Source organism: Heloderma suspectum, chromosome 7, assembly GCF_057233095.1.
Source record: "Heloderma suspectum isolate Gila_16-S chromosome 7, 16-S_ref, whole genome shotgun sequence".
NCBI lineage: Eukaryota > Metazoa > Chordata > Lepidosauria > Squamata > Helodermatidae > Heloderma > Heloderma suspectum.
In genome coordinates this window covers 15,815,818-15,840,089 of record NC_139464.1, presented here as the reverse complement: position 1 = coordinate 15,840,089, position 24,272 = coordinate 15,815,818, and the positions used below count along the sequence as shown (strand labels likewise).

Sequence of the window (24,272 nt, the reverse complement as noted above, 5' to 3'; positions counted from 1 at the left end):
TTGCCAGCCGGAGAAGGAGGAAGAAGCTCTGAGAATGATGAGCCAAATCGTGTTTGAGGCAGACCTCAAACACTATTTGGCCCATTATAATTAATTTGGGGCTTATAATGAAAAGCAGTCATGACTAAATAAGATTTTTATGGTTAATAATCTGATTTTCACTGGGGCGGGGCAGGGGGTGGGGGAGCAGGTAGCCAGATACCTAAAACCTATAATTTGCACCTGCAATTAATTGCATCTGAAGTTGTCTGCCATTATTATTATTTTTACAGAATCACCACATTTCTTGGCAGGTGCCTGCTTAAAAATGTGGCCCAAATGCCTGTGTATAGCTGTCAGGACAGCTATTCCAGAGCAACTTTCAGGGACATTGCATTTTTCTATTCCTGTGTCTGAAGATATTGAGTATATATACAACATTTGTTTAGAACTCAGAGACCCATTATATCCATGATCTTTCTGTAATCTTTTATGTTTTAATTATAACTTTGTTGTCCAATCTGTATTTTACTGTTAGTTGCCTTGAGCACTATTTTTAGTAGGAAAGGTGGGATATAAATTTAATAAACAAACAACCCCATAAGGGAGGTTAGTATTAGTATCCCCACGTTGCAGATGAGAGACACTGATGCTAACAGGCAATCTCTTACCCAGGTGAGTTCATTGCACATGCAAGATATTAATTGTAGGTGCACCTGTTCATACTCATAGCCACTGTGATATTCCACACAACTTGCCATAGGAATTATGATTACACATAACCAGGCTATAAGATGCCAAAGGTAGTGGCAGGGTAGGATGAACAGATCTGAGTCTGCTTCACTTTCTGTCTTATTCACATCTTTTCTGCATGAGTTCGTGCATGTTTTCTTCCCCCCTTAATGTCTATACCAAAAAATCATACATATTTTCATGCACATGACAATTTCTATGCATTTGTATATGCAATTTTCCCTAATGTAGACATTGTATATGCCTTTTTAATCATAGAGCTGCATTGCAACGCGTGGAAGAGTGTAAAAATTGAAGGATAATTGCATTCTGGTTCACGTTTATTTAGGAAAGTGCAGATTAGGTTGGTTCATATTAAAATGTGAATGAAACTAATTTCTCCCCTATGCCTATTGGCAGACTTCTCCTAAGAGGCTCAGGGTGATCATACCTTTCTCAGTTTCTCTAGCACTTTTATAAGTGGTTTGTTTGTTTTTAACCCTTCCCATGTTCCATTTTCAGGCATAGAAAGTTTCCTTGTACCAGGCCAGACTCTTTGTCCATGTAGCCAACTATTGGCTAATCTTGACCAGTAGCAGCTCTCTAGCATTTCAGGGCAGGCAGGGGTCTTTCCTAGCCCTACCTGGAGAGGTTACATTTCCTAGCCAGGGCCTGAACCTGGGAGATTCTGTATACAAAGCCTGTACTTTACCACTTAGCTCCTCTCCTCTCCAGTGAGATGGTTTAAAGTAAAAAAACAGCTCTCAGCGAGAAAGACTGTGGGCTCATTCACATGCCCTGGTTATTGTGGATTATTTTGTTTGTTTGAAGTATTAGAAATCTGCTTTTCATTTTTAATTTTTTTAAAAACCCTAACATCATCATCACTGTCATCATAACATCAGTCTTTGCAGGGCAACTACAGCAAGGGGAAGGGGGAGGAGAAAGGCATGGGAGAATAAAATTCCTAAAAGTCAGCAGATTAAGGGCCAGGAGGGTGTCTTTGGACATCATCAAGGTGCCACCACAGAAAAGGCCCTGTCACTAGTCACCATGAAGGATGTCCAGATTTTATGAAATCCATCCCATGTGTGTTTTGTGGATTGTGCTGTGTCATTTGTTCCAGTGTCCGTTCACAGACAGATTCAATTTTTTTCGTTATGTGGAAAAATATGCAAATAATTCTGTAAGAGGGTTCGCAACAATTTACGTAATTTATGTTCGTATGTAACATTTAATGTATTGTCCCCCATTCCATTCAACTTTTCTCCACGTATGTTTACCAGTCTTGGCAGAAACGTGCATATTTTCCTTTGAATAAATTTGCATAAATTTCCAAAAAGAAAGAAATAAGCTCCCAAAGTCTACAGACTCTGCGTGGCCCTGAGGAGGCCGGTCCACAGTGGATTTTGCAGGTCAGATTCTTAGAAATCTGAACTCATTTTAGTCTGTCTCAAATTTCTCCAGCATCCCTAGTCACCACCTGTCCCAGCTCTGAAGGAGAGAGCACCCAGATTAAGAAAACTAAGAAAGACCTCAGGAAATGAGCACATTCATATGGGATCAAGCGTTCCTTCAGATACCCTGGTCCCCCAAGCCATATCGAACTATCTAGATTACAACCAGCACTTTGAATGCTTCCTGGAAACAAACTGGGAGACTAAATGCAAAGCAAAGACATATGCTTGAGATCCTCATGACCTGCTGTGAGCAGGGATAGATGGCACTGGCCACTAGGGATGATTGCTATGACCAACTCAAGGAAAGCTCCAGATATCATGAGGATTTAAGGTGGAGAGTTGACATTTTGGGCATCTCTACACCAGCCTAAAATCCTGCATTTAAAATGGGGCTTTCCACTTCCATTTTAAATGCAGAATCACGACGACTCCCTTTTTCACATGCTTCCTTTTTCCCCTCCCCTTTCCCCATCTTTCTCCCCATATCTGAGCCTTCCATTATCTTTCACGGATCTTGCTCCTCCTCATGCCGCTTTTACTCTTTTCACAGAGGGAACTCAAGTGGAACACAGTGGAGTAATTTGGTAGCATATTATCTGCGATCTATTTAAAAATGGGACAAAGGGCATTTAGTGCAGGAAATGCCTTGAATGATCACGGCATCATGTAAAGAGCCTGCAAACGTCTGTGAAGGAGCAATCTCAATCACAGGATAAAAGCTCAGTGTGAAGGAGCCCTTTCACAGTAACCCTCCCGCAATTGTTCTCTGTTTTGCTGTTCAAAACTGAATACTTACCTGTGAAATGCAACTCTATTAATGCACATTTCCCTTAGCAGAGGTGGCAATCGGATAGAAACCTGAACAGCTGAAAGAAAGAAAAAAGATGTGCTTATTGTGCAAGTCCCTGGACAGCTATTAGAAGCTTTTTCGTACTGGGAATATATTATTCCTATTAAAACTACCTTGGATTTTATTACCACTGATTTTGCTTTCCCTTTCTGTTTGTCCATTGTAGTTAACTCTGGATTATTATTCTTTTTAAAAATCATATTGCACAATAATACTCAGTATGAAATAATTACAAAATGTGTCATCTTGAGGAAAGGATGGCATTAAACTGTTGTAGCAACTAAAGCTCTGAAAGCCGATGTCATTGCACGCCAACCATACATTTGGTCATGTCTGATTTGATTAGATTGCGCTATGACTAGAATTAAGACACTTGCCACAATCCAGAAAACTCTTTCAGGCACACCCAGTGGGATTTTAATGCATATTATTTTCCTTTGAGTAACAGCCCACTATGCAAAATAGTCTTGACACTCCACTGAGTTTCAAAGGTGGCTTCCCATATTGTATCAGGAAGTGGGTGCTGTTATTTAGGGAGGGAAAATTGGTCAGAATTGGTGATGGTCTATAGCTCGGGGGTAAAGCACATGATTTGCATGCAAAAAGTTCCAGGTGCAATCCCCAGTATTTCCAGGTAGACTAGGAAGGGCTCCTGTCTGAAAAAGTCAATACTGAGCTAGATGGGCCAAGGGTCTGACTTGGTTTATGTTCCCTGCTTGACACATGGATATAGATGCTAGGTAGTTGAACATATGGAACTGCCTTATACTGACTCTGAACATTGGTCCCTCTAGCCCAGCATTGTCTACTCCAGCATGAGGCACCTGTGTAGGATCTTAGGCAGAGATCTTTCCCATCACCTAATATAATATGGCCTTAGATATTTGTAAGTTCACAAAAATTAAGGAGGTTCACGACAGATATAAGGAAGTCCTTCACACAGCACGTACTTAAACTATGGTATTCACTTCCACAAGACATAGTGATGGCCATCACTTTGGATGGCTTTAAAAGGGGACTGGACAAATTCAGGGAAGAGAAGGGTATTAAGCGCTGCTATTCCTGATGGCTGAATGCTGGGCAACATGGGCGGGAGGGTGCTGTTGCACTCATGTCCTGCTTGTGAATTTCCCCTGGGCAGCTGGTTGGGCACTGTGTGATCAGAAGGCTGGACTAGATGGACCCTTGGTCTGATCTATCTAGCACAGCTCTTCTTATGTTCTTATATTCTTGTGAATGGACCTGATTGTGCCAAAATCAAGCTTGATCACCTCACTTTTCCCCCCTTTCCTGCACTGCATTAGAGGTAGGGATGTACGAAAGTCGCTTACCTTTTCGCGGATTGTGTTCGTGCGGGGGGGAGGCACTCTGTCCCTCCCCCCGGAATCCTCAACGGGGAGGGAGGCAATCCGGTCCTCCCCCTCAGAATCCTCAACGGCTGGCTCTGCTCTGCGGCAGCCCTGCGGAGCAGCCAGCCAGGCCAGGGCCGTCCGCAGCCAGATTTCCGGCCGTGGACTGCCTGGTGCAGACGCAAATGGCGGCTGCCGTAGCAGCCGCCATTTGTGTCCAGCCAGGGAGCCATGATAGGCTATGTAAGTCTTTACATAGCCTATCACGTCTGGATTAAAAAAAAAATATCGGCGTACGCAAATGGCGGCGGCTATGGCAGCCGCCATTTGCGTTCCTTATTTTTCGCAGTTTTTGTTTACGTAAATATTTATGTAGACTATTATGGCAAAAAAAAAGGGGGAATGCATATAGCGTAGTGGGCGCTATTTGTGTTCCTTTTTTATTTGCCGTTTTAGCCTACATAAATATTTACGTAGGCTAAAACAGCAAATAAAAAAGGAACGCAAATAGCGCCAACTATGCTATTTGCGTTCCCCTTTTTTTTGCCGTAATAGTCTACGTAAATATTTACGTAGACTAAAACGGCGAAAAATAAGCAACGCAAATGGCAGCCGCTGTAGCTACCGCCATTTGCATACACCTTTTTTTGTTTTTGTTTTTTGATTGGCTTGCCGTGATAGGCTACGTAAAGATAGGCTACGTAGCCTATCACGGCAAAGGCCGGAATGCAAATGGCAGCTGCAGCAGCCGGTCAAAAGACCAGCCGCCGCTTCCGCCGCCGCTGGAGCCACTGCCATCCGGAACATCCGCCCCAGGTAAGTCTCGTCCCGGGGGGGAATCCGTGGGGGGGCGGGGGGGCAGGCTGTTCCACCATGGATTTCGGGGGGCCAAATGCCAGTGCATTCGGCCTCACTGAAATCCGTGGCGGAATTCTCCGCTATCCCTAGTTAGATCTGATTCATAGTTTCTATTTTGAACTCAGGTACAAAAGAGTTCCCGTGTTTAATTGGCAGAAGGCACAGGTGGCATTGTCAGTTGTGAAAGGTGCACACATTTTTTTCCCCCCTGGTAATAAAGACAGAAGCAGCAGTCTGGAAAGAATCAAATGTTTATTGTGGAGAGACTCAGTCACTGAAAATCACATGCACCCTGCACAAGGGATGGTACCATGGGTCAATTTTGCCATTTAAACTTGGGGATTTTGCAGTTCTCTACTGATCATGTGGATTGGAGAATTTTCTCCACTCTGATTTAAGAGTTTCATAGGAGCACCATTAATGGGTGAACCATCACCATCATCCATTTATTTGTACACTGCTTTTCCCACAAGATTGTGCCCAAAGCTGCTCACAACATAGTAAACAAACAGCAGTAAATATAAAACATTTCAAAAAACACAGTAAGAACATTGACAGATAACTGTAGCCTCAAGAGGTTAAGACATAATAACTATATCAACCCAACTGACCTAATCCAACAACTTAGCATTAAATCGGAGAGAGAAACCCATGCTGCTAATTTTTGTTGTTATTGTAAGCTTTTGTAAGAGAAGGAGTAAGACAGGGAAATTCAAAGAGGGAAGGAGAAAAAGAGAGAGAAGGAGAGAAGCCAACCAGATGCAGAGGAGGACAACACTCTTTTACCTTTAAGAAGGGTGTAGGAGAGAACATTTCAAAAGGGGCAGATTCTCTTACCCTGGCAAAATTTCTTCTCTACAGCAATGAATGCAAGAGGAGATATATTTGCATGTGGTTACTCTAACCTTCCCAACATGGTGTCCTCCAAAAGTTTTGGACAACAATTCCCATCAGCCCAGCCAGTGTGGCCAATCATCAGGGATGATGGAAGTTGTAGTCAAAAACATCTGGAGGGCACCACAGCGTACTCCAGTCTAGAGAGAAAACATTAGACATATATAGTCCATGTTTGGAAGCAATATGCCGCTGAATACCATGTCTTAGGGATAACAGTGGGCAAGGACTATTGCCTTCATGGCCATATTTCTGGCTTTCACAGGGGTGTCCAGCTGGTTACTGTGGCATACAGGATGCTGGAGCAGATGGATGTTGGTTTGATCCATATGGGCCCTTCTTAAGTTCAGAAGAAGAAGAAGAAGAAACAGCAGTGGGTCTCATGTTGCATTTTGAGATTAGAAGTGGAGTCTAAGAGCATCTCTACACCAGCCTAAAATCTAGGGGTGGATGAAAGTCCCTTACCTTTCGTCGAAGGTTGTTCACGGTGGGGGGGAGGCACTTCGCTGCTCCCCCCACAAAGTTCAGGCCGAGGGGGGAGGCTTCCCGCCTCGCCCCGGCCGAAATTCAGGCCGGGTGGAGGCTTCTCGCCTCGCCCCAGCCGAAATTCAGGCTGGGGAGGAGGCTTCCCGCCTCGCCCGGCCGCGAACTCGAAAGTTTTTTTTTTTTAACGCCCCCGTGATAGGCTACGTGACGATTAACGTAGCCTATCACGGCTGACTTTGCAAATCTAGACGTGATAGGCTACGTTAATCATCACGTAGCCTATCACGGGGGCGTTTTTTTTTTCTTTGATTGGAATGGCGGGGGCGGCAGCCGGTCGAAAGACCGGCTGCCGCTCCCGCCCCGCTCGAACACCCGCTGAACCGCCGGCCGGACCCGCCGCCGGGAGGGACATTCGGCGAAGGTAAGTCCCGTCCCGGGGGGGGTGCGGGGGACGGGGGGGGTGCGGAGGATTTCTCCCCGAAACTTGTTCGGGGGGCCGAACACGTTGGCACTCGGCCCCCCGAAGTTTCGGGGAGAAATTCTCCGCCATCCCTAGTCCCTTGGCAGCTTCTATTCTATACAAACGCCAACCCTAAAAACTGGTGACAGGTGAAGGCTGGAGTCGAACTATACACTTTTGGCATGTATGAGGACTTGTGTATGCCCTATGGGGGTTGATGTGTTTTCTTTGAAGCACCAAACTCCCATGCAGTTTCACAAACTGCTTTTGAAACTCCCTCACTTTCAAAAGCAGTTTGACGTGTGGGGCTTGTTTATGTTTGTGTGTGTGTGGGGGGGGGTCTACTTTTTAAGAAACACAAAAGCAAATGTCGCTGGGGAACATGGACCTAGTTGTGTGGTTCTTTGGCTCCTAGCCCAGCTACAGAACTCAAGTCTCTGTGTTTCATAAAAAATAATAATTCTGCTCTGCCTCCAAACTAAAGCCCTTTTTTTCTCAATAGATGGATGGATATCACTTAAAGTGAGTGACTTGCCTCAGACTTTTCTTTGCATTTGTGCCAATATATGGTGCAAAAACTGTGCTGGCTTTGAATTGCTTCCCACTGAATACTATTAGATAACCTCTCATTCTTGCCCACCCGCCTACATGTTAATTAAAGCAAACATTGCTATCTTAACAAGATAACTACTTGTCAAAAAAAAAACCACTGAAAGAAAAGAAAAACATATTTAAACAGAAAAAAATGCTAAAAAAACAAAACAAAAACAGAACAACAATATTAGGATCCTTTCCAAACCATCTAATAATGTTATTGGCCAAAAATGAGGAAAGAATAAGAGTTGTTGTTTTAAGTGGAAAATCAACCAAAAGCTAAATGAAAGGTGCAAAGCAAGAAACATGAAATGATAATTTGCAGGGTAACGTTTGGATCATTCTGCTGTGCAAACCGTCTGTATCAATTAAATCACTGGGATGAGCAGGTGCAGTGGTGAGTGGATGGAGGAGCAAATTTGATTCAATTCCAAGTATTATTAATTATTATTATTATTATTATTATTATTGGCGCTGTGTATAGAAGTTCACTGACTGCCAATCTGTTTGCAGACTGAGTTCGAGGAAAATTAGCCTTTCAGGCTCTACATGACCTGGAAGAATCACCTCCTCCCATAGGAACCTGCTGAAGAACTTTGCGTAGCTTCTGAAGCCTTTCTTTTTGACCCATCGGACAGGAGTTTGGTTGGTGGAGACAAGGGAAAGGAGCTTTTCTGTCATTCCCCTGCCCCCCCAGAATTATGGAATACTCTCCCCATGGAGATTTGGCTCCCTCATTGCCTGCTATTTAAGCAAGCATTGAAAACTGAATGATTTCAACAGACATTTTGTACAGTGCAATCCAATGCATGTCTACTGAGATGCACAGATACTCCCACTATAGATACATGTGTAGACTCATAGTGCAATCATATACCCATTGACGGTACAATCCTGTGCATGTTTAGACAGAAAAAAGTCCTAAAACTCCCAGCATCCCTTCAGACAGCCATTGTAGGACTTTTTTTTTCTGTCTAAGCATGCATAGGATTGCACCTTTAACTAGGTGGACTAATGGTCGAACTTGGTCTAAAGCATCTTCCTACCTGGGAGTAAATCCCATGTAATAAAATGGGGCTTCCTTCTGAGTAGGCATGTATAGGACTGCACCATTAGTTAATTTCTCACAGATTGGCTTTGAGCTCTTCTGCTTCTGCTGTTTTTATTGTTTGTTGGTGTGTTTTTGATGATGTTTTGTTTTGTGATATCATTTATATGAACATATTGTAAGCCATCTTGAGTGGGCATTTTGCCTAGAAAGGTGGGATATAAATTTTAATATAAATAAATAAGGCTGCAACCCTAGGATCTATTGAACTCAATGGGACTTCTGAGTAGACATACATAAGACTGTGCTGCAGATAAATATGCTTCTCTTAATATTGGTGTCCCCCTGGCTTCTCCTTATAATGGTGTCTTGTTTGGGCCCTTGAGCGCCAAAGTATCAGTCCCATACTTGATCAGCTGGTTCCTATGGAGGGGTTATGATGTTTAGCTTTCTCTTTAAAAAGTTAGTCTCTAGTCCTTTTACTTGTGAAGATATTAGGACAAATCTGCAAGCAGTATTCTACCCAATGGCTCACTAGAAAGTATAGCAATTACATAGGGGTGATGGATCAATCTATTTCCGGACTGGATCAGACTATTTCTGGACTGTGTCAATTTTGCATGTGTTCAGTCATAAGCCTATTCCATCATATTTCTCCATTAATTTCCAATCTTTCTTTTTTCCCTCTCTCTTTAAATCTGCACAACAATCCATATTCTTAAATAAGTGTTTTTTTGAACATATTTCTCTCAGTGCAGAGATGGCAGTGATTAAGCAGGAATGCGATTTTGGGGTTGTGCCAACCCTGTGAAGCTGATTGGTGGGGGAGGGGATTCAGGACAGATAAAAGAGGGTGTATAGTTAAACTATTAAATTTGCTACCACAAGATGTAATGATGGCCACCTATTTGGATGGCTTTAAAAGGGGTTAGACAAATTCCTGGAAGAGAAGGCTATCAATGGTTACTAGTCCTCAGGACTAGTAACTGTTGCACTTCTTTCCTGCTTGTGGGTTTCCCCTGAGCAGCTGGTTGGCTACTATGTGAACAGAATGCTGGACAAGATGGACCCTTGGTCTGATCCCGCATAGCTCTTCTTATGTTCTTATATTGGTGTGTGGCTACTGTGAAAAAAGGCAAATGCCATGTTGGGGATCATTAGGAAAGGAACAAAAATAAAACTGCCAATATTATAATGCCTTTATACAAATCTGTGGTGCGATTTGGAATGCTGTGTACAGTTCTAGTCACTGCAGTCACCTCAAAAAGGATATTGTAGAGCACAAATGGTCAACCAAAATGATCAAGGGGCTGGAACAACTCTCCTATTTATTTTATTTATTTATTTATTTATTGCATTTATACCCCGCCTTTCTCCCTCTCGCAAGGAACTCAAGGCGGCTTACATTATCCTCCTCCTCACCATTGTATCCTCACAACAACAACCCTGTGAGGTAGGTTGGGCTGAGAGTCTGTGACTGGCCCAAAGTCACCCAGTGAGCTTCCATGGCCAAGTGGGGACTAGAACCCGGATCTCCCGGCTTCCAGTCCGTCACTCTCACCACTACACTACACTGGCTCCTGTAATGAAAGGTGAAAATGTTTGGGGCTTTTTATCTTAGAAAAAAAGGTGAATAGCAGGGAGACATGATAGAGATATACAGAATAATGCATGGTATGGAGAAAGTGGAGAGGGATGCATTTCCCCACCTCTCTCATGTAACTAGGACCTGGGGTCATCCCATGAAGCTGAATGGTGGGAGATTCAGAACAGCTAAAAGGAGGTGCTTCTTCTTCATACCAAAGGAAGTTTAAGTTGGAATTTGCTACCACGAGATGTAGTGATGGTGTCCAAATTGCACAGCTTTAAATGGGATTTGACACATTCAAGGAGGATAAGGCTATCAGTGTCTACTAGTCTTGATGGCTATATCACTTCCAGCATCAGTGGCGCTACGCCTCTGTTACATCAGTTGTGGAGAACATGAGCAGGAGGGTTCTATTGTGCTCATGTCCTGTTTGCAGGTTTCCGAGAGGCAACTGGTTGGCCACTGCAGAAACGGAATGTTGGACAAGATAGTCCTTCAGGACACAATCCTCTGAAGATAGTCAGAAGCCTCCGAACTCGGAGGCTGCCAAATGTCCAATGCAGGGCAGCTGGAGAGTGGAGGCAATCTTCACCTCCACTCTTCAGCCACCCTGCATTTGGCGTCTGGCATTGGCTCTTCGGAGGAGGAGGAAGGAGGCTGGGGCAGACATAGGAGGCTGGGGCAGACATAGGAAATGTCATATGGCTGATGCCCCAGTTTCCTCCCATCCCTGCCCCTGGGAATGCCTCCTTTACCCATCTCCATGCTACATTTCCAAGTGTGGAGACATAGCCAGAGTGGCACTGGCTACAAGAGGGAGCAGGCAAGGAGCACGGTTCCTGGGCCCTGAGGTTGGAGCCCTTTTTCCAACCTTGGAGCCCAGAAATCGAACGATCCTATGTGTTGTCCCCCACCCCGACACTGCCTAGGGGCCATAAGATTGCTCTTCCCATCTTGTGTTCTTATCTCAATGTTACTTCTATGGGAAAGAAATTAAGCCAACCTTTCAAACTGATGCGGATTCCTATATTTGCAAATGTAATAGAAGAGAGTCTGCCAGTTTAAAAATAAAACTATTGTATTTCTCTCCACTGATGTGAGAGAGTTTCCTGATTTCAGCAGTTATATATAAATATGTTTTCTCCCATGTAAATAATATATTTATCACATCAATGCCAAATTCTTCCCAGCATCTTAAGAACTGAAACAATGTTTTGCAGAGCATTAGCCTGCCTTTCCAGCTTGAGAAATTATCTGACATGTTCATTGAAAACCAAAAGCGCCCACCATCAAGCAATCTCACACCTGTTTTCCTTTCACTGACAAATGTTTCATTGAGACACTCACCGCTGTGGTGCTCCGCGAAGGGCTGCAGCTTATCAGTCGCTGCATTAAACAAGCATCTGGAAGCTGTATGTTCCATCATCTGCTGTGTGGAAACATCAGTTATTAATGAAAAGATCATAGATTTCTCCCCCCGCCCAACTCCCCTGAAGGAGGGACAGCGCACAGTTACTCTTTTGCTGTATCAACAGCTAGATTTGGGAGCAAATTCTTGTTACATGCCTCTACGCTAAACTGCATAGACATGCATTTTTCTTTTAAAGTAATAAGGCCCTTCACATCTACAGGAAGGGCTAGCATCAGGAACTGGAATGGTCAGGCACCTGCCTAGGCACATTCCCAGCTGGGGGCCCACTTCCAAGACCCCACACACACACCGATGCTCCTGCCGGCTCTGTTGTGCTCTTAGCTTTTGCTGCTAGGGATGGTATGAGTCAGTTTTGCATGTGTTTGCCCAAAAGTCAGTTCTATCCCAGTACCATTAACCTGCAAGTTAAAAAACAACAACAACATTTCATGAACATTTGTATTTATATACACATTTCTAAACATATGTTTCTCTCAAAATATGTGCCTCTAAATGGATTGTGAAACTTTTTTTGAGCCAAAGACCATCTCTAAACATTCGTGAAGTGCAAAGCGCAAAGGGAGGGGGATGGGATGGGTAGACAAGATGGATTCTGCTGCCACAAAGAGCCAGCTGGAGGATCGAGGGGGAAGGAGGGAGAGAACAACTCACAGTAAGCCTGATCGTCTGTTGGGCTCACTGTGGATTGTTCTGTGAACAACCCACACCATGTGGCTTGTTTGTGAGGGTGGGTTGTCATGTTGTGCAAACTCTCCCCCCAGAGAGAGAGAAGCTGGGTTCGGATGATCATGGGCGTAAAAGAAGCCATCATGGCTTCTCTCCCCACCCCAAGTGTGCTGCGCACGTGACTGTGATTTACATAATTTACATAATTATCAGCCATGCAGTGCAGGTTGCCGTGTTATTTGGTGCGCGGCACAGTGGGAATGGCTTCTTACCCACTACTGCCCACAACTTGCAGTAGGGGTTGTGTGGTGGGTGCAAAGCCAGCCACGCCATATGCCAGGTTTGGATGACGTGGCAACCCATGCTGCATTGCAGGTAATTATGAAAATCGCAGATATGTGCGCAGCACATATGGGAGTGGGGGGAGAAGCCCTGTGATTGTCCAAACACCCTCAGAGAGATAAAATAGGGGGAAGAAAGAGACAGAAACGGGGTGGCCTTAGCCACCACTGGCTTCTGCTCTGCCCACTGCTGGCATGCAGTTCCCATCCCAACAGATTACCTCCAGGGAACGCAGCTCTCAACAAAACGGTTCCTTGCCCATGCTATATAATGAGCTGCAGGCCTGTTGTTGAGCCAGTAGGCAGTTTGTTTTTACCTTCAGCCAATTCACTTGGCCCTGAGGAAGGCCTCATCATGAGGAAAGGGCAGGCCAATTGCTAAGTCTGGTGAAGGAGGTAGGAAACGATCAGGCCTGGAGAGTGATGAACACACAGCAGGCACAGGAGGAGACCAGGAAGAAAGCAGCACTATCTCTCTTCCTGATCAGGGACAGGGAGCCAGGAATCTTGGAGAAGAAGGAACAGGTGATATATAAGCCAGCTTGCAAGATTTTGTCACATTGTAGCATGACCAAGAAATACAGTCCAGGGAGAGGAAACAAAGCCCGCCCCATAACATGTGAAGTCATCCAGGGCTGGGAGCACATTTAGTTCCTGTCCCAATAACATGCCTGAGTACACATCTCTACTTTATTCTAGAGATGGGTGAGCCCTTTCCTGCTCACCTCAGATTAATCCAGAAATGGCCTGAGTCCTTTCCCACCCCCAAAATTGGAAAGACAATTTTCGGTGTCAATCTAAGGTCTCCGAAAATGGCCCCCAGCTCTCAACAGGAAGCAATTGTCTCCATCCATTTATACATGGGCTGTTTTCTCAGGATGAAGAGAAATGTCTGTTTGCAGGGAAGGGGGGGTTAAAAGCCACCCCCACTGCACAGGACCCTAAAGGCAATAGATTTTAAATTAGACCCTGAGCCAGAGAAGTATTTGGAGGGCTTCTAATGCTCCCTCTGCCTTTGACATGAGCATTATCAAGACCCCAAAGCTCATTTCTGAGCCTGAGCCTAGTGAACTTTGGCAGCATCCCTGCTAGTGTCCATATACATCAGAGATGCAGAACCTCAAACTCAGGTAAAAAAAAGGTAAAGGTGTCCCCAACCAGTCGTGTCCAACTCTAGGGTGCGGTGCTCATCCCCGTTTCTAAGCCGAAGAGCCAGCGCTGTCCGAAGATGCTTCCGTGGTCATGTGGCCGGCATGACTGAACACCGAGGTGCATGGAACGCTGTTACCTTTCCCGCCGAAGCGGTACCTATTTATCTACTTGCAATTTCTTGCTTTCGAACTGCTAGGTTGGCAGAAGCTGGGACTGAAGACGGGAGCTCACTCCGTCACGCAGCACTCGGGTCTCGAACTGCTGTCCTGCCGACCTTCCAGTCTGCAGTTCAGCGTCTTAACCACTAAGCCACCACGGCCCCAGTTCAAACTCAGGGGGTGGGGCTAAATTTGGCCCTCCTGGGTCTAAGTCTGGCCCTCTGGAATTCCCCAGATGGCTATGTGCCTTTCGCCCAACCACCAACCAGTTGATGGTTTCCAGGCTTTTGTGCAGTCCCCCCTCCCCTTCAAAAAGGTTGAAATGTCTCTCCTAAGGCTTAGTTACTGTCGGTAAGAGCTTTAAGCTACAATGTGCTGCTATTTTTGCCCCCACCTCTTTACCTTCAAATAGAGGACTGCTCTATGTAAAGTAGGACACATGGCCACCCACAGACCAATAAATAGGCACTTCTAGCTACACTTTGGAATCATGCTGCCATTGGACTGGCTGGGGGGAGTTCTGCATCATAGGGGTCTATGTTCTCACCTTCCCACAGAGGCCACCAAACCAAACTCCAGATTTCTGGAATAACGCTTTATTGTTGTCAAGTTCCTTTGTCCTCTCTAGGGGTGTACGAAATACTCAGCCCATTCCACTTTGTGGTGTCCACTGAGGAGGGAGGCAATCCGTCCCTCCCCCCCGGAATCCTGACTGCCTGGCTCCGCTCCACAGCAATTCCGTGGAGCCGCCAGCCAGCTCCGAAGCCCCAGCAATACGGCCATATCGCTGGCTGGACTGACATGCTGCGGACACAAATGGCGTCCGGTGTAGCGGACGCCATTTGCGTCCCCGCTCTTTGACGTGATAGGCTATGTAAATCTTCACGCAGCCTATCGCACGAAGGAAAGGAACGCAAATACCCCATTTGCATCCCTTTTTTTTTTTCATGCACTAGGCTTCATAAAGATTTACGTAGCCTATCATGTCAAAGAGCAGGGACACAAATGGCGTAGCAGATGCCATTTGCGTCCGCCATCCATCAGTCCAGCCAGCGATACGGCAATGGTGGCCATATCGCTGGGGCTTCGGAGCCGGTGGCAAGCAGGATCTGGCTGGGGAGGACTTTGGAGGCAGGAGATCCGATCCTCCACAGACTTCGGGGGGGCTGGATTCAGTAGAATCTGGCCTCATTGGGGTCCGTGGAGGATTTCTCCAACATCCCTAGATTTCGCACCCCTGACGTACATGAGCCATCACCATTTGCTCCTACCGTGAAAAGTAAAGGTTTGCACTTGAGGTGCTGTTGCAATGAGCGGAGGAGCCATCTTTGCCACTGGTGAGTTGATTGTCATGGACAGAGATCAAGCGGGGGCGGGGGCAGGAACCCCAGAAGTGTTTCTAAGTTCGGGGAATCTACGTGGTCTAATATTCAATTAAAAATTAAATTAAAAGGGGATCTCAACTGTACTAAAAGGACACAGTCCTCAATATTATGGAATAGCGTAATTAGAAGCTCACTGTTTAGGGAAGCGGTGCAGCATCTCAGGACTGGGCCTCCAGTCTGGCTGTCCAGGGCTCCCCATAGGGCCATCCCCCTTCCCATTTCCCACTCACCCATGAGCCACCAGTCTTTTGGTGTCCTGGGTTCTTTGCACAGTTTCCCCCTGCCCCATTCTAGAAGGTTGAAATGCCTTTCGTAAAGCTTAGTTACTTGCAGTAAGAACTGTAAGCTAAATATGCTGTTTGGGGCAGGTGGGGCAGCCCTTTTGCTTTAGCCCTCCCTCCATAGATAAGCTCTCCTTCCAACAAGACAGGGCCAAGCATGATGCTGCATCCATTTTTTTCTGGATTCTGGAGCTGCACCTTTTTCCATCTATTTTATTTTATTTATTTAATTACAATATTTATATACCACTCCATATCTAGAACAGATTTCAGAGCGGTGAACACAAAAAAACAAAACAACAGAATAAAAAGATTAAAACACCACATTAAAATTAGACTTGTCTAAAAAGAAAATGCCAATAAAAACTGTGGCTGGTCAGTTAAGGAATGCCTCCTGGAACAGTGCTGTTTTCAGGAGGCACCAAGAAACAACGCAGTCTTGATGCTAGGGGTGTACGAACCCCACTCACCTGAGTCCGCTGGGGGGTCTGCGGGGGGGGGAGGCGATCCGTTCCTCCCCCCAGAATCCTCCCCGGCTCGCTCCACTCCGCGGTGAGTCCATGGAGCCGCTGGCCGGGTCCGTCCTCTGCCAGACTTCCATCCGCTGCCGGTCTGCAGACGCAAATGGCGTCCATAGTAGTGGACACCATTTGCGTCCCTGCTCTTTGCTGTAATCGGCTATGTAAATCTTTACACAGCCGATCACAGCAAAGAGCAGGGACGCAAATGGCATAGCGGATGCCATTTGCGTCTCTGCCCCTTCACGCGATAGGTACATAGCCGATCACGGCAAAGAGCAGGGACGCAAATGGCGTCTGCTACGCCAGACACCATTTGTGTCTGCAGACTGGCAGCGGACGGCAGTGGAGCGAGCGGATGGACCCAGACCCGGCCGGTGGCAGGTAGGATCCGGCCGTTGCGAACTTTGTGGGGTGGCGGAGGTGAGTGGTCCGTGCCGCCACAGCTTCCAGGGGGGCGGATTCTTTAGAACCCGGTCTCATTGGAGTCTGTGGCGGAATTCTCTGCCATCCCTAGTTGATGCCTGCCTGACCTCCAGGGACAGGAAATTCCAAAGAAAAGGGGCCGCCACACTGAAGACTCTTCTCCTGGTGGACTCCAGTCAGGCCTTAGGTCCATGTGGAGTGGGTAATTTTATCAATTACCCTTGACTACAAGAAGTTCTTGTTTTTGCCTGATCATGGGGGCGGGGGGAGATAGAAGGAAGGACTTCTTCACACAGCGCATAGTTAAACTATGGAATTCGCTACCACAGGAAGTAGTGATGGCCACCAGTTTGGATGGCTTTAAAAGGGTGTAGACAAATTCCTGGAGGAAAAGGCTATCAATGGCTAGTAGTCTTGATGGCTATGTGCCATCAAGCTATGTGCCTCCAGTACCAGAGGCAGTGAGCCTATGTACACCAGTTGCTGGGGAACATGGGTGAGAGGGTGCTGTTGTGCTCATGCCCTGCTTGTGGGTTCCTCGTCAACAGCTGGTTGGCCACTGTGTGAACAGAATGCTGGACTAGATGGACCCTTGGTCTGATCCAGCAGGGCCCTTCTTATGTTCGTATGGCGTGTGTGTGCGCGCGTGCGCGCGTGTGTGTGTGCATGCGAGAGGGGGAGAGAGAGAGAGAGAGCACCCAGGCAATCTTTGGGAGAGCTGTAACCTCCTCTTCCTCCTCTGTTCTGGGGTCCCCAAGCAGGATTAAGTATGTGCATACTGTGTTTGTGGAGACACTACAGCTCTGCCCCAAGAAATCATATTGACAATAAAAATCCTCAAATATAGACACTGTTTATATCTTTGTACACAGATCTGTTGCACAAATAGAACATATGGCAAGGTCTGCAACTAGCCCCGATTAAAAGTTCTTAGCAGTCCTAAACACTCTTCAATCTAGGATCAAGAAGTTACCCGGTGGGGGGAAGAGATATTGCAGGAGTGCATAGATGGGGAATTGTGTGTCAATGTAATTCCTTATAAACCTGGTTTTGTTTTGTTTTGTTTTGTTCCATTTTTTTTTAATGACATCCCAGCTGAAAGGGGTTGGGGGTTCACATCTGTAACCTAGCAACAAGTCTGGGTAAACAAATCTTGCTAGAAGTCGTCCCCCCCACTAAAAATAAATACAGCATTTAGGGGGGAAAACCCAGCCATTGTGTGCATTCTGTCCACATTTCATCCTCCTGTAATATTTTGATAACAATGAAATTACCTGAGCACTTATTTACTTTGGAAAGGAAATGGAATGCAAGTATTAACGCTCCCCCCTTGCCTTCATTCTAGCTTGGTATAAAAATTACATTGTTTTGTCTGAGTTATTTCGGTCTCCATGCAAACCCGTCCTCACCTTTCTGCTTTTCTTACCTCCATTACTCAGCTGAGTTTTGTCATCTGAAGCCTAAAGTTTGTTTGTTTTGTTTTTTAAAAATTAAAATCCTCTTTGTATTTGTACAGGAGGTAGAGAACTTGTGTGAGAAAATGTGACAAAGCATTTTTGTTTCTTGTTTTGTTTTTTAAGGTTGTTTTCCTAGTGGCTCCATTCCCAAATGGGGACACTTTAGTACAATGCATTACCGAGTGAATCCAGAAGTCACTTGAAATCAAGTGCAGACTTTTGCTACCTTGTGGGCTTGGCAGACACTGCACTGGAGAGTGTGTGTGTGTGTGTGTGTGTGTGTGTGTGTGTTGCTTTAGTTTATATGAGCCCTGGAGGCAGAGTTAACACTTGAAATGGGACAAGAGTATTTGCAGTCATCAGAGAACTTTCCAGTCAGCTTCAATAACATCACTCTGATTTTTTTTGTGTGTGTATATAATATATTTTTTTTTTGGCAGCAAATCCTTCAGTGGAACCATCTGTCTCTCTATTAGTGTTTTGAGTTCTGTTTTGAAGCTTCTTTGCTTGGCAAAGTCACTTTCATCTTTGGAACCCTTTTTTTTTTTTAAGTTCCGTGGCTCTCTGCCGAAGAATACGATGCAAAAATTCCACTCGGCTGTTCATTTTTGTTCTAAAAGGAGAATGGAGTTTCTTTGTCATTTAAAAAAGAAAAGTAAAAGAACAGACAAGAACATCAAATCGAGGCAGAAATGGGATTTGTGTGTGTGTGTGTGGTTGTTAAAATAGCAGTCCTATAACTCACTTACCCAGGAATAAGTTCCACTGAGTTCTCCTCCTTACCAGACATCCATAGGATTCCACTGTAAGTGGGGAACTGGGAGTGCAGGGTTAGTTAACTGGGTTAGAAAAATAGCAAGGATATAAAGTGGAAAAGCAGATGGCAATTGTGTTAGGAACAGGGGTGGCTGCTTATGCATCCCTTTAAAAAAAAGGCAAAAGAGGGCACAGGTCTGTATAACATTTGCATATGCTGATTTTTATGTATAGATGAAGATTTAGAAATATTTACTGTTATTTAAATAAAAATGCAATACATCTCACGGGGGGGGGGGGAGGCTGTGACCAGGTGGCATGTGTGGATTCCTCAATCTGCTGTCCAGGTGTTAATTGTAGATGAGCAACTCAGGGCCGCTGCTCCCCCTGTGTCTGGTGCTTTACCTTTGAGCCAGAGTTGCACAGGGCAGCCCTTCAAATAGACAGCAATCCTTCAACAGCCCTTCAGACAGAGGACTGTCCTTTGTTAAGCCAGATATGAGACTACCATAGTTAGAAAGCTGAAAGTGGAATCCTGCTTTCTCTGTGCATGCAGAACAGAGCATGGACAATTCTTGGAGTCCATTATAGTGCTTCTCTCCCAGATCATGCTGTACAGACATCCAGTCACCACTGCTCTGTGCTCGTGGGACATCATCACCCACCTCCCCAAGCTCTTGCACACGATGCTGCATCTGCTTCCCAAAATGTGGCCCATACACCAGGGGCCTGAGGAGGAGAGGGATCCAGAATATTTCAGGGTGAAATGGGTCCCTCTTTTCACGTCAGTTGTGGTTATGTACATGCAGCAATTGTGTACCTTGGCATTTGGGTACCTAGGCAGCATGGTGGGGCGGGGAGACTTCATAGAATCATAGAATAGTGGGGTTGGAAGGGGCCTACAAGATGATCAAGTCCAACCCCCTGCTCAGTGCAGGAGTCCAAGTCAAAACATCCCTGACAAGTAGCTGTCCAGCTTCATCTTGCATGCCTCCAGTGTGGGAGAGCCCACCACCTCCCTTGGTAGTTGGTTCCATTGTCGTATTGCTCTAACAGTCAGGAAGTTTTCCAGAGGTTCAGCCAGAATTCTTCCATGTCCTGTGCTCTGGGATGATCGAGAAGACATCCTGGCCTTCCTCTCTGTGACAGCCTTTCAAGTAATTGAAGAGCGCTATCATATCTCCCCTCAGTCTTCTCTTCTCAAGGCTAAACATGCCCAGTTCTTTCAGTCTCTCCTCATAGGGCTTTGTTTCCAGTCCCCTGATCATCTTCATTGCCCTCCTCTGAACCCTCTCCAGTTTGTCTGCATCCTTCTTAAATTGTGGTGCCCAGAAATTGACATTCCATACATGGAGCAAGCAAGATTGTAGTTCTGATTCTATGGAATGCACTAGTTCTTTGGTCTGCTTTAATAATTTCTAGATGCCTCAGAGGCTGAAATATTTTGAGCAAGCCAGATTCTAGTCATCCATAAAATGCAAATCTTGCAAGCACAAATAATCTAGTTAATAAAGATTTACATGAGCACGTAAAACTGGCCTCTTTTTTTTAATGCGTATGATCCTTTAAAAAATGTAATGGGGGAAAAAACAGATTTGCTACCAAAATTGATTAAGTACAGGCCTGTGCAATGTTAGCATTGTCAATGTTTATTTCATATATTACCTGAATGTGCATCTGTGCACCTGTGTGAATGCCAGTCACTGAGAGCCATACCTCCTGATTAATTGGGGATTGTGTAACTGACCTGTTCATTGATATTTAATGCATCAACTGCAATGTCAGTAGCCCTTGGGGAAACTCCATTTCCCAGAGGGTAGTTAAGGTTTGGCACAGCACATAGCAACAGGCCAGGCACTGGAGGAGATGGGAAGGGGAGAGAGATTTCCCTCTTTTAGAATCATAGAATCATAAAATCATAGAATATTAGGGTTGGAAGGGGCCTACAAGACCATCGAGTCCAACCCCCTGCTCAATGCAGGAATACAGGTCAAAGCATCCCTGACAGATGGCTGTCCAGCCTCGTCTTGAAGGCCTCCAGTGTGGGAGAGCCCACCACCTCCCTAGGCAATTGGTTCCATTGTCGTATTGCTCTGACACTGACAGTCAGGACGTTTTTCCTGATGTTGAGCCAGAATCTGGCTTCCTGTAACTTGAGCCCATTATTCTGTGTTCTGCACTCTGGGATGATGGAGAAGAGATCCTGGCTTTCCTCTCTGTGACAACCTTTCAAGCACTTGAAAAGCACTATCCTATCTCCCCTCTTCTTCTCAAGGCTAAACATGCCCAATTATTTCAGTCTCTCCTCATAGGACTTTGTTTCCAGTCCCCTGATCATCTTTGTTGCCCTCGTTTTCCCTGCCATGGCTCACTGCTTCCACCAAGGAGGGGAAGAGAGTATGGTGGCTCATGGGGGAAGCTGCTTATTTCCAGATTTGGAGAACTTCATCATTCATTGCAATCGAAGGGCAGCCACATACAAAGAAAAATGTGTGTGTGTATGTGTGTGTGTGTGTGTTCCCTTGCAGAGAAATGGATAGGGATATGAGTGTGTGTATAATATGTATAGGAATTCCAGGTACATAAACAATACAAGGCTGTGGATTGGAAGGGTAACACAGAAATACAATGTAGTCGTGTCCAATGTGAATATCCCCCCATGGTCCTATACAAGCATACTGTTACAAAGGAACCATGATATCTGGTTTGATTTTCACCTTCTCCTGTCCAGCAGGTCCAAGGTCAGCTGCCGCCATTAATGATTCCAGTATTCCCTCCAGACCAGCGGACTCTAGCAGCAGCAGCCCAGCAAGGATTCCTCCTTCCACCTGGTTTCAGCTACAAGGCAGGCTGCAGTAAGTCTAGTTGATATTTTCCCCAGCTGGGGTATGAGCAGAGGACAATTTTTTCCAACTGGGCTGGGCAAGAGTTGGTGTTGCCTAGTGGTCACAAATGTCTTCCTCTGAGCCAGGAAGCTTCTGGTTCAAATGTCACCTCAGGCATAGAAATGAATGCACAAGGGAGAGGGAAGGACATCAGAATTGCCCTGACCCCCAACCTGCATGCATTAAGAACATAAGGACATAAGAAGAGCTATGCTGCATCAGACCATCTAGTCCAGCATTCTGTTCACACAGTGGCCAACCAGCTATCAACTAGGAACCCACAAGCAGGCATGTGCATAACAGCACCCTCCCACCCATGTTCCCCAGCAACTGGTGGACATAAGCCCACCGCCTCTGGTACTGGAGGTAGTACATAGCCATCAGGGCTAGTAGCCATTGGTAGCCATTTCCTCCAGGAATTTGTCCAACTCCTTTTTAAAGCCATCCAAGTTGGCGGCCATCACTACATCTTGTGGAAGTGAATTCCATAGTTTAACTATGCGCTGTATGAAGAAATCCTTCCTTTTGTCTGTCCTGAATCTCCCAGTAAGCAGCTTCATACGATGACCCCGGGATCTAGTATTTTGAGAAAGGGAGAAAAATGTCTCCCCATCCACATTCAGCATGGGTCTGGGTGGATACACCCATGCAGTCATAGATTTCCCTGCGCATGACCATACCCTCCATTTTTGCAAGGTACACAGTCAGAGTTTGTGTGGGTCTCTTTACAAGTGAGATCTTAAATGAGGTCAGGGATGGGGCTGGCAGATGTGATCTTGCATGCAATGAGCATTTTCACATGGCTTAGATGTCTTCGGTATGGGGTTCGATAATAAGAAGACTAGCCAACCTTACAGAGCTGTTGTAACAATGATTGAAATAATATATGTAATGCCTTCTGAACACTTGAAATGCATTTCATGAATGCCGAGTGTGTTATTACTGTTATGGTAGTATTTAGACATCAAGAATGTTTGTTTTCCTGGAAGTCCAAAAAACCAAAATTCCAGAACCTGTGAAGACACGTTCTCTGTTGTGAGTGGAGGGGCTACAGTCTGTACACGGGGCTCCCCTACCTGCAGTAGCTTCTTGTATTCTTTCCAATGGAGGAAGAACGTCTGAGGTTCATATTCCTTTGTGTACATGGATCTTTTCCCTTCATCCGAATGGATGGGCAAGCACATACATCACTGCACACATAGGTCTGTAGACCAGTGCAAAATGGTCCAATTTCACTTTGAGCACAATAAGTTATGGAAGTTATGCAACTGCAGAGTCTGGAGCACAATGACATTCTTATTAGTATTATTATTATCATCATCTAGGGATGTCCATGGCCAGGAAATCCAGTCCTTTGGGGCTTTGCCAGATTTCCATGGTGCACTCAATTCTGCTTGCGTTTGTGAGCCAAGTCGTGGATTTTCCTCAAATTCCAGGGACGTTTTCCGTCTTTTTTTTTAACTTGTGGAAATAGACATTTGTGAAAATTGCAGCTGCAATTTGCATAATTTGCACAAATTTCAGCCACAGTTTGTGCAAATGTCTTTTTCCGCCAAAAAATAAAAAATAAAAAAGGACCATCTGCCAGCTGGCCCAACTTGCTGTAGTCTGGAAAGAGTTGGGCTGGCTGGTGGAAAGTGGAATGGAGTCCAGGGGGCCCAACTGACAAAAGCCCATCGAGTTCCGGATTCCTCTGACATCCCTGTCTTCGTCGACAACAACATTTCCATGTACCTCCACTCAATATTTTTTGCAATGACCTTATAAAGGAGAGCAGTAATATTATCCCTACAAGAGGGACCTCTGATAAAATATGAGAATGCAATGTTTCTGCTCAGTGAGCCAGCCAACTAGCCAGCCTAAAAGAAACTCAGCATTCAATGGACACTGAGATACCCAGTCTTCATTGGGCTGGTTTCTTGTTGGGGGTGGGGGTTGCCCCTTTGGTGTATTTTCCCCCAGAAAAAAACATTGTGCTTCTCGGGGCTCTCGTCTTGCTTCTCAGTGGCTGTTTTGCCTACAGTCCTGTTGGCTGAGTTTGTTATTCGAGGGAGTGATTGCAGATGGGGCTGAAAGAGCAGCTTGCCTGAGGCAGTGTTTATGGCAGAAGTGAGATTTGATCCAGGGATTTCCTGGTTTGTAGTGCCTGGAACCAGAGAAAAGAGGTATGTGCCCCCAAATCCTCAGTCACTCTTGTGAATTTAGAGGCGACCAATTAAGCTGATTAGCAGTCCTAAGACTCTAGTGAATGTTTCCATGTTGTTCTTGTTGTGTTGTTGTTGTTGTTGTTTTTAATGGCTATCCATTTTTCGAGGGCCGGGAGCCTCAGCGCTTCTTGGGGCAATGATGCATGACCCCTCTGGTGACAGTGCCATGAGCAAAAAGACCCCAGGCCAGACATATCAAGGCAGGACTCCTCCTCAGCACCCTTCTCTTCTCCTCGGCCCACTCCATTTCCAGGCCCTTTTTACATGGTGATTACTCCTGCTGGGATTAGCCTGGGGCATGTGATTCAGG

The 24,272-nt window shown here is 45.5% G+C and overlaps 1 protein-coding gene across 3 annotated transcripts in view; it reads left to right on the top strand.

Annotated features, from left to right (window-relative positions):
- Positions 1–24,272, top strand: part of SOX5 (SRY-box transcription factor 5) — a 738,693-nt gene that overhangs the window by 503,402 nt on the left and 211,019 nt on the right. For all 3 annotated transcript variants that reach the window (XM_084809162.1, XM_084809164.1, XM_084809161.1), the window contains exon 7: positions 21,605–21,725. In XM_084809162.1, coding sequence (XP_084665288.1) covers positions 21,605–21,725 — 121 coding nt within the window. The remainder of the gene's footprint in view (positions 1–21,604; positions 21,726–24,272) is intronic.